This window comes from Triticum dicoccoides, chromosome 2A (assembly GCF_002162155.2).
Source record: "Triticum dicoccoides isolate Atlit2015 ecotype Zavitan chromosome 2A, WEW_v2.0, whole genome shotgun sequence".
NCBI classification, from domain to species: domain Eukaryota; kingdom Viridiplantae; phylum Streptophyta; class Magnoliopsida; order Poales; family Poaceae; genus Triticum; species Triticum dicoccoides.
Window position 1 is genome coordinate 20,371,076 of NC_041382.1, and position 11,255 is coordinate 20,382,330.

General features: G+C 43.1%; 1 protein-coding gene across 1 annotated transcript; it reads left to right on the forward strand.

The window, feature by feature from the left end:
- Nucleotides 1-4,477: 4,477 nt before the first annotated feature.
- Nucleotides 4,478-9,861, forward strand: LOC119352876 (putative disease resistance protein RGA4). Its single transcript, XM_037619470.1, has 4 exons — nucleotides 4,478-4,935; nucleotides 5,164-6,345; nucleotides 7,833-9,327; nucleotides 9,489-9,861. Exons 1-3 carry the CDS (start codon nucleotides 4,621-4,623, stop codon nucleotides 8,106-8,108), a joined length of 1,773 nt encoding a protein of 590 aa, XP_037475367.1. The 5' UTR covers nucleotides 4,478-4,620; the 3' UTR covers nucleotides 8,109-9,327; nucleotides 9,489-9,861.
- Nucleotides 9,862-11,255: the final 1,394 nt, after the last annotated feature.

The window sequence follows — 11,255 nt, forward strand, 5'->3', positions numbered from 1 at the left end:
CTACACGTCTAGATTGGGTGGAGCAAGCTAAAAACTCTTGGAATCGACCACTGTTCATGGAAATCTTTATGCTTGCTGCTTGGAGCATCTGGAAGGAACGCAATAATAAACACTTCAGAGGAGTGCTCCCATCTCAAGCCTCCTGGCTTGCTAGACTAAAAGAAGACCTTTTCCTACTGACTTATAGAGTAGGAGATAAACATAAACCCTTTCTCTCATCCCTCCTTAACTCCCTGTAAAAAAGTCTACCAATCCCCCCCCCCTCCTCATTCCCAAAGGGGATGACTGTATAAATGACCTCATGTAACATACTCTACATTATTTTATTAAATTTACAGTAGGAGCCTCTCCTACTATTTCAGGTGTCAAAAAAACATGTCACTGCCTTGTGGGGCCTACTTGCTTCGGGGGCCTGCATCCTGACCCAACTAGTAGTTGGGTTTCTAGTCATATGCAGGCCGTGGTGGCCTAGTAGGCGGGCATTTTTTTAATTTATTTACTTTCTAGTTTTTTTGTTTTTTGCTTTATTTATTTTCTTTGGTTTCTAATTACAGCCAAATATTTAGAGTTTTTGAGTGAATCTTTTTGCTTTAGGTCACAAAATTTATAAACTTTCTGTTAGTGTTGGTAGGATTCAAATTTGAATAGTTTAAATTTGAATTCTTTGAAATTTGTGTGAATCACTAGTTTCTAATAACTTTACTTTAAAAATAGTTTTTGAGTGATTATTTTTTGTATTGTTTAATATTAGTGTGTTTTATCATTATATTCAATTTGGTAATTTTTAGGTTATTTCAAATGGGTGTTTTAATCAAAAACATATTCTATTTAGCTCTTTCAGTTTTATAGCTCAAAAAATCCATTAAATGCATGAAAAATAGCGAATGAAGTTAGAAAGGGTTGAAAATTGATGGTGTAGTTTTGAATAGTGCATGTTGAATGCACAAAAAGTCTGGAGTTGAAATAAGTTTAAAAAAATGAAATGCCTTTGTAACAGATGAGTTTTCGTCCCAAACCGTGATACTTCGAAAGAGATTGTTCATTATATACACGAAGTGCATCCAGTTTTTGTCGTAACCCTCTCAACTTTTTAGCACATGCTATGTGAGTGAAATGATGTACCATGCCAACTTTCAACCTTTTTAGAGTTCATTTGTACTGCTTTTCAATTTCAAGGTCATTAACTAAAAAAATCATTAAATGCATGAAAAATAGCAAATGCAGTCGGAAAGGGTTGAAAATTGATGATGTGGATTTGAATGGTGCATGTTGAACGCAAAAAAAGTCTGGAGTTGAAATAAGTTTAAAAATAAATTGCCTTTGTAACAGATGAGTTTTCGTCCGAAACCGTGATACTTCGAAAGAGATTGTCAATTTTAAACACGAAGTGCGTCCATTTTTTTCCGTAACCCTCTCAACTATTAAGCGCATGCTATGTAGGTTAAATGATGATACCAATGCCAACTTTCAACCTTTTCAGAGTTTATTTGTAGTGCTTTTCAATTTTAGGGTCATTTAGCTCAAAAAAATAGCAAATAAAGTCCTACATAATGCATGAAATATTTTGTTTGGACATAATATTTCTTGGCATTTCAAATGCCCAAACACATAGATACCCTAATCCCTCCGGTTTGTCCAAAGTGGGGCTTTCCAGATAAGTTCGGAAACTCACTAGAGAAGAAAGTGATGACGGCGAAGCCGGTCACATCCTAGAGTGAGATCTTGGGGTATAAAACTGTTTCTTCGTGTGTGTTCCTTTGCGACGTAACCATGGACAATCTTCATCATTGAACATGATGCTTGGGTCAGTGTTCACTGTGAAGGGAGCAATTTCATGAATTCATAATCTTCTGACATGTCTGTCTTGTCCTCCACTCTCACGATGTTTCTTTTCCCTGAAAGAACTATGTGGCGCTTTGGCTCATCGTATGATGTATTCGCTTTCTTATATTTTCTTTTTCTCGGCTTGGTAGACATGTCCTTCACATAGAAAACCTGCGCCATATCATTGGCTGGGACGAATGGTTCGTCTACATACCCAATAATGTTGAGATCCACTATTGTCATTCCATACCGCAGGTCTTCCTTTACCCCGCCTCCTGTCCGATTGACCCATTTGCACCGAAAGAAAGGGACCTTCAATTCACGTCCATAGTCAAGTTTCCATATCTCCTCTATGTAACCATAATATGTGTCCTTTTGGCCTATTGGTGTTTGCTGCATAAAAGCGGACACCACTGTTTTGGTTAGTGCTCTTTTTATCTTGGGTGATCATGTAAAATGTATTCCCATTTATCTCGTACCCTTTGAAAGTCAATATAGTCGAAGATGATAACTTGGCCATCAAGTATAGCTCATCTGCAACAGCGACTTCATGCATGAGACATGCCTGCAACCAACCACCGAAAGTCCCCGTGTGTTCACGTGTAATCCAGTCATCAGACTGCTCCGGGTGTTTGGAGTGTAGAATATTGTTGTGTTCCTCGATATACGGAGCCACCAAGGCGGAATTTTGTAGAGCTGTGTAGTGTGCCTGCACCCAAGAATGCCCGTGCATACATATTACTTGGTCCTTTCCTAGCGTGCCTTTTCCACCCAGTCTGCCCTCATGCCGTGATTCAGGAATACCAATCGGCTTAAGGTCAGGAATAAAGTCAACACAAAACTCAATGACCTCCTCTGTTTCATGGCCCTTGGAGATGCTTCCTTCTGGCCTAGCACGATTATGAACATATTTTTTAAGACTCCCATGAACCTCCCAAAGGTGAACATATTGTGTAGAAATACAGGACCCAGAATGGCAATCTCGTCGACTAGTTGAACTAGGATGTGCGTCATGATATTGAAGAAGGATGGCCGGAACACCAACTCGAAACTCACAAGACATTGCACCAAATCATTATGTAACCTTGGTAGGATTTCTGGATTGATTACCTTCTGAGAGATTGCATTGAGGAATGCACATAGTTTCACAATGGCTAGTCGAACGTTTTTCGGTAGAAGGGCCCTCAATGCAACCGAAAGCAATTGCGTCATAATCACGTGACAGTCATGAGACTTTAGGTACTGGAACTTTTTCTCTGCCATATTTATTATTTCCTTTATATTCGATGAGAAGGCAGACGGGACCTTCATACTTTGCAGGCATTCAAAGAAGATTTCCTTCTCTTCTTTGGTAAGAGTGTAGCTCGCATGACCCTGATACTGCTTTGGATACATGCCATCTTTTTCGTGCATATGTTGCTGGTCCTCCCGTGCCTCCGGTGTATCTTTTGTTTTCCCATAAACGCCCAAGAATCCTAGCAGGTTCACGCAAAGATTCTTCGTCACGTGCATCACGTCGATTGCAGAGCGGACCTCTAGTTCTTTTCAATAGGGTAGGTCCCAAAATGTAGATTTCTTCTTCCACGTGGGTGCATGTCCTTCAGCGTCATTCAAAACAGATTGTCCGCCAAGACCCTTTCTAAAGATTACTTTTAAATCCTTGACCATATCAAGTATATCATGACCAGTACGGCGGTGAGGCTTCTTCCAGTGATCTGCCTCACCTTTGAAATGCTTACCTTTCTTTCTTAAGAGATGCTTGATTGTAAGAAATCGACGATGTCCCAAGTACACATTCTTCTTACATTTATCCAAATATATACTTATAGAGCATTGCACGAGCTAATCTAGCAATGAGAGATGAAAGGACAAAGTTGCTAACCTTTGTGAACACTTGGGTGGATGGGGTGCCTTCAAATCTTGACAATTTTTTGGCTAAAATGGAGGATGAGATCGAGCAAAGGGGAAGAACAGAGGAGAGGAATGAAAGGAGAAAACAAGAGAATGGGCTCGGGCTGGATGAAGGTTTTATATAGGGGCATCTTTAGTCCCGGTGAAAGAAAAAGAAAAGAAAACGCATTATTTTGCGCAAATTTTTTTTTCAGAAATTTTATTTTGGTCGAAAAGTTAAGGAAGTCCGATGAAAAACCAAAACGTAAAAGAAAACAAAAAAACCGTTTAAAAAGCCAAAAACACGTGTGAAAAAAAAAGAAAATCCAAAGAGAACGCCCGAACGCGACACGTGGCGAATGGCTGAGAGCGCGCCAAGTGACGCTGATTGTTGCTAGGCTTCCGAAGGAGCGCTAGTTAATTAGTTGCTCTGGCATGTTGTTGCCATCATTCACTTGGCGGTGCCACACAAGCGGCTTCTTGTGCACCACTCAGTTCCTTTAATTACAACTTTATGGGGCTGTGTGCGAGAGGGGAAAGCAAAGAAATACTCGACCTTTATTGGTCTTTGAGAGAGGAGTCGGGGTAGGGGAATTAAAGTGAGCAACAGATGTCTCTTGACAAAGTGAGCAACCCACCCTGATAAAGTGAGCAGCGCGCCAATTCTTTGGCGAAGCTTTTTTTTGCTTTTCTTGAGCACAATAGCAAATTGTTGTCTGACAAAAAAAATATAATTTCTTTCTCCCGATCGACAGCTCCAGCAGCTGGTTGCTTCTTCCTCCGCTGGCTAAAGGCATTAAAGAATACACTAACGTGCGCATCCTGTCTACCTCTCCATTTACCCATCCCCATCCCATCGCTCAACACAAGCAAAAGAGCGTTAGTTGTAGGAGCAAAGGAGCAGCCATGGGCATCATGTTCCGGAGGGAAGTTGTTTGGAGCACAGGAGCAGCCGTGCCCCAAGCCATCATCGAGAGGGCATGCGCGAAGCTCAGATCTGCCATAGGAGATGAAGCTGTGGTGCGTTTGAACTTTACCGCTGACCTGGGTGATATGTTGGAGGCGCTGGAGCACATCCAGATATTTCTGAAGGATGCCGAGATGAATCAGTTCAGGGATAGATTGGTGTGGCACAGGCTGCAGTTTGTCTTGAGCGCCGCCTACATGATCATAGACACTGTAGACGAGCTGCAGGACGCGAGATCACAGGCTGCTACAACGGTATTCTCCAGCAACCTTTTTTTCCTTACTTATTCCGGTGAAGCAAATATACTAGTACTATCCATTATTTGCTGCCTTAATTCACCGGCGTGAGATTGGTTAGAGTATAAATTATTGATTGATGTTTTAGCTGTGGTACGGTGCTGTTAAAACTTATAATATTTTGATTGATTTCTAGACAGTTTGATGTTTTCTCTAAGCAAGATAATGGTCCGTCCATATTTGCAGTCGCAGATGACAAGAAGGATGCTGCCCCGTCTTGCCATCATGAAAAATGCCATGGCCATCCAGGTGCAGGAGACGAAGAAACTAGTGATCTCAGCACAGCATGAGTCTTGGGAGTTATCAGAATATCTGGCAGAGAACACCACAATGTTCCAGGAAATTACCGAGCAACGAAAAACTGGACCCTTTTTTGAGGAAGCAATGGTTCTGGGAAGAGGATCAGATAAAGAGAGGGTAATAGCCACCCTGCTATCTACTGAGCCCAACATCACGCAAGAGCACATCACCATTCTTCCCATCTTTGGGCTTGCAGGCAGCGGCAAGACAACCTTGGCACAAATGATGTTTAACGATACCCACTCCCTCCAAGGCTATGACTTCCGGGTATGGGTTCATGTGTCTCCCCAGTTCGATCTCCATACAATAGGCAACTCCATTGTTTGTCACCTGTCCAGAAGGGGACAAGAAGGGATCAACCAATCTTCTTCAGACGTGGAGGGGATGGAGAGTATAATGAAGCGCCTTCACATGCTACTTGATGGTAAGAAGGTGCTCCTCGTTTTGGATGGCCTGTGGGAGGAGGACCCCATTCAATTGCAACTTTTGAAGTCCATGTTAACCTTCTTGGGCAGCAAGATGCACGTGATAGTTACCACATGCAACCAAGCGATCGCCAGGAAGATCTGTACAGTTGAGCCGTACAGGCTAAATCGGCTGAGTGATGACACATGCTGGGAAATAATCAAGAAATCAATCCGTTTTGAAGCAGGAGAAGAAGAGTTGGAGAAGATTGGACGGGAGATCGCAAGCAAGTGCTGGGGTGTGCCAGCAATAGCTCATGAATATGCAGGCATGCTAGATTCTTCCCGAGATGCTATGAAATGGAAAGGAATAATGAAAATGAGTATCTGGTCTAAGAGTTTGACTTATGATTCAACACTTTCCTTAGCCCTTTCAAGTTTCGAGCTAAGCTATAGGAGTATGCCACCAGAATTGAGGCTATGCTTTGCTTATTATTGTGAAATCTTCCCAAACGGGCACAATATAGTCAAAGATGACCTGGTTCATCACTGGATTGCTCTCCACATTGAGCCATCTGAAATATTGTCTGCCACACAGATAGCTGAGGAGCATATTTCCAGGCTTCAGGACTTGTCATTCCTTCAAACTGCAGGGCTGGACCACGTGAGTAATTGTCTACTATATACTCTCTTATATGAAATTTATCGAATTTTAGAGACACAAAACTGAAGTAAAATTTGAGTGAATTGTATCATACTTGTTCCTACTGGATGGATTAATTACTACTATATATATGGACTAGCAAAAAGGCCCGTGCGTTGCAACGGGAGAAAAAAACACCACACACTTTTAATTTATAAAAGATGGTCTATAATATGAAAATTTGTAGTTATGGCCTAAACAAAGATGGTCTGAACCTATAAAAGCGTTGTTTAAGATTCTACAGGTGCTCTATTTTAACACGGCTTGCATGCAGATTTAATACGTACAAAGAAACGAGCAAGTGATCATGCATTTATTCATGTCATGTTCGGGATGAGGTGTTTTTACGGTTGAGTAAAGAAAAAAGACAAAAACAAACGATCTTGTGGTGCGCATCGTCCAGCTGACCGACCCCATTTCAGGCGGCGAGGACGATGCGGCACTACGGCTCGTCTTGATGTGGCCAGAACTCGCCGCCTATAGGGAGGAGCGGCTCAACAAAGGTTGTGGTGCGCGTCGTCTAACAGGTCGATCGTGGCTCGCCGGTAGGCTACTGGGTCGTTCGGTGATGTTGGCACCGCACCTACCGAGAAAAGGTAGAGGATCATGCCGCTGCCTGAGATGGTAAACGACGCGACAGGTTGATGGTAAGAGGTGAGGAAGCGTTGGCGTGGCGATTAACATTGCAGCCTAGATAGTACATTTTAAATTCTTAACAGGTAAAATAACATCATATTCAGATTCTACATGTTTTTCTAATCAAAATTTATATATAACATGTTAAATTTGGAGTTACAGTTTAGAAGATATGAGTATTTAAAAAAACATTTGATATGTACTGCGGGTTTAATGTCAGAAACATTAAGGAGTTTTCCATAAAATAGCACACGGACTAAAAATATCTATTTCTTTTATTAGTAGGTATAGATATGGTAGTAGGTATCAGCACGAGGCCAGGACATGATATGGTGAAACGAAAGAACTCCAAAATGCTTTAAAAAATAGTATTTTTGAAGCATCGAATTTGTTGTTTTCGCCCAGACCAGTAGGAATGTTTTTTCTTCAAGAAAAATTGCACGCATGTAGAGAATTTAACAATGTTAATTTGTTGCCAAAGAAATAAGAGTTTTTTTAGTTATGTTGCTTTTTGTTTGGTTTTACTGTTCACGAGGTTGCATTTTCAAGTGTAGAAACTCCATGTCTGAGCAGAGCTGATTTTTTGTGACACCCTGATCTGACAGCAAGGTGCGACCACATCTGACGGCTAGGGAGTTGATTGGTCGGGGCTTCCAATCGATCGATGGACGCCTAGCGTCCTCCTTTTTAGTTAATGTTAAAACATATCTGAGTTTCATCTGTCTAAGTTGCACAATAGCAGTTACATTCTCAAGATAAATACTTCGTGATGCATCTAATAACTATGTGTGTATGCCTTCAATTTATTGCAGGTCAGTGGAAAGGAGGATAAGGGTGCAATATTGTTCACTATGCACAGTCTGGTGCATGACCTCGCGAAAGAGTTTCTAAATACTTTCACATACTATCTGGCCACCAATTATCATGGGAAATTTTATGTAGAAGACAATAGCAATCTAAGGGCGATGCGTTGTGTCAGTTGTACAAAAGTGGAGTTTACGGGCGACTTATTTTCACGTAATAACAGAGAGCTCCGTGCTGAAGCTACCGGACTCCATCTGGCAACTGAAGCACCTGGGGTATCTTAAGATATCAGAATTCTAATGGACTAGTAACTCTGCCAGAGTCCTTTGGGCATCTGAAAAATCTGTTCCATATTGACTTATCAGGCTGCTCTGGACTGCAAAACCTACCGGAGTCATTTGGGAAGCTTATCCGTTTAGTGCATGCCAACTTGTCAGGCTGCTCTGGACTTGCAACACTTCCTGAATCATTTGGAGATCTTATTAACTTGTCCCATGTCAATCTGTCACGCTGCCATGGATTGGCAGAGCTTCCAGAACCGCTCTAGAAGCTCGGCAAACTGATACACCTGGATTTATCATTCTGGTCTTGTTTTGAAGGGATTGGGGAAGGCCTTGGTAGGCTCATCCATCTCGAGCATTTGAACGTGTCGCACCCTTGCTGTCATCTTCCTGAACATCGCTCTCATCTCCAAGGGCTAAAGGATGGTTTGTGCAAGCTCACCAACCTTCAGTATCTGAACTTGTCAGCGTGCCTGAATCCTATCTTTTACTACCACCAGTCACAAGAGGACAATCTCAAATACCTTGGAGAGTGTGTCAGCGGTCTTTCCAGCCTAGAACATTTGGACCTGTCCCATCACACATTTCTCTTTGGTTTGCCTGCGAGTCTAGGTGGCCTCAACCAGCTGCACACACTGGATATCTCAGGCTGCATCAGACTTAAGAAGGTTGGTGAAATAAAGTCTCTCAAGTTTATAGATATGAGGAAGTGCCGGGGCCTAGAGAGTTGCCAGTTTATGGTTCACATCATCGATGATGATGATGTGTATAGCAGCAGCAACATTGTTCAGCTGGAGGAGGTAAATTGCCAAGAGCTCCAGATAAGCTGCCTTGAAAATGCCAGGTCTAAAGAGGAAGCACAGAGAATCAAATTGGTGAATAAACAGAAGCTTGAAAAGTTGAAGCTATCTTGGACTTTGGACTCTCTCAGATCAGTGGAGGACAGTGCTTTGTTGGGGGAATTAGTGCCACCACCTAATCTGCAGTGCCTTGAGGTTAATGGTTACGCTGGCACATGTCTCCCGGAGTACTTGGGTGACCTCACCTCTCTCCAGGAACTAAAGATCGTCCGGTGCAAGCAGCTCAACTCGTTGCCGGATACAATGCAGAAACTCACCAGCCTCGAGGATCTGTGTATTTTTGACTGCCCAGAATTGGAGAAGTGGTGCCAGCTTGAGGAGAACAAGAAAGTGCTGGCCCACATCCCCAACAAAAATTATGAGTATGTACCGTCATATTGCTCGTTGTTTTACTGTTATTTTACACTTCTTATGTTGGTTTGTGTATCCCTGCTCAAAGTAGTATATGTACAAAAATATAGTACCCATCGCTGTTCTGAACTCGATTTGATTGTGCGAGTTGCTGACCTCGTACATTTTGCAGGGAACCAGCTAGTACTAGCAGGCAGGAGATTGAGGAGGACGACAGATCGGGCAACGAGGGGGAGGCGGCGTAGGAAGACGCCACGGCGGCAAGGAATTGTGTTTGCGATGAAGAACAAATTTCGGTGCAAAATGGAATGCCATTTGATTACCAGCTACTCTTGCAAGTTGCATCGTATGTTGGCCTGCAGACTCTTTCAGGCAGCAAAACATGATGATTTGATTTCAGACAACTTACTTTCCGCATTCCTGTAAAATTTAATCGTTTAATCTGAGACCTTGAGCGTACATTATATGTTGGTGTAAATTGTAATGCTCCAACGAGTCCGTAAATCTTGCTACATCTGTCGCCCAATGTAAGTTCATACTACTAGGCAAGTGCTGTCAAATTCGGTTTGGTAATGATATTTCAGTTCAGAACACACTGGTTCAGTGAGGTACGAATGATTCTTGTTGGAAATATGAGCAAATTACTACGAGATTTAATCCGAATAAATAGGAAATAGATCATGACAGCAATAGCAGAGATTAAACTAATCATGCGAACTAGCATAGCAGATGAACAGATCACATCTAGGGCACATACTAGAAACATGAATTCTACCACGATCTCGAACAGGAAGAATAGAATCACATACGGTGCAGCGGGAGCAGCACCGCCGGCGTTGACGTTGCCGCCCATGTCGTCGAGGATGAGGTTGCCGAGGTCGGGGAAGAAGTCGTCGTTCGCGAAGTCGTCGCTGCCAGCAGTCGCGCGAGTGCGCTCCTCAAAAATCTGATCGCCCCTCTCCCGTACAGGATCACGAGAGGCGGGGTTCCGGAGGCCTGCTGTCCCTTCTCCCGGTGCACGCCGAAAGGAGGGATGGAGAAGACTTGCTTGGCGGCGCAATGATCTGGAGCGCTGGTGAGAAACCATATGAAGTGGCGGCGGCTAGGGTAGACGTCTGCCTGACTATATAGTGCGGGCCGGGTAGGTCGTGGGAGTAAACCCCACGTCCGAGTCGTCACGATCCAAAAGAATCGGAAACGGTTCAGTAATTAACGCGTCCGTTAATTATTAATTAATGACTCATTAATTTTTTCCGAGCAGCAAAAATATAGACAACGTGCATAGCTCTGTCCTCGGCTCGGCTCAATCCCGCAACCCGTGACGCGTCGTGACGAGGCGTGGCGAGGCGAGCGAGGAGGAGGAGCGCGCGTGTAGGTCTCCTCTTCTCATGCTCATACAAGTGGTAGAAGAGCTCACCTTATAAAGAGGTGCAACTCTCTCTCAACTTATGAGGTGGTACTAAACTTTAGCCTCACTCACTCCACTCACATGTGTGCATGAATGGGCCAAGAGAATTTCAGAATTTTCGTTGGGCTTTGGGCCAAAAGCCCAGGTGCAAATTCCAACAATCCCCCACAAAGTCTCATTGGCACATTTCATCATTTATTTCCAAAACATTGTTTATATACCGGTGCTTAGTGGAGACTGTGAAGTTGAACTTCCACTTAGAGATTTATGCTACACTAGATCACAACTTGAATAGTGGACTATGCCTTGAACTACAAGTTTTCTGCGAACTAGTTTAACACAAACTCTTGACCGATACTGGGCTGCCGCAAGGCTTCCCCGCGGGTGGAGCGTATACGTCATACTCCAGGGCCTTTCATGAATTTATTAGAGAACACCCAATTCTCACAGACTGCGACGTTAACAGTCAAATTCATATAGGTGTGTTCCTCGGAAGATGTTCTGCAGGACAACATCCCTGCTTACTCGAAT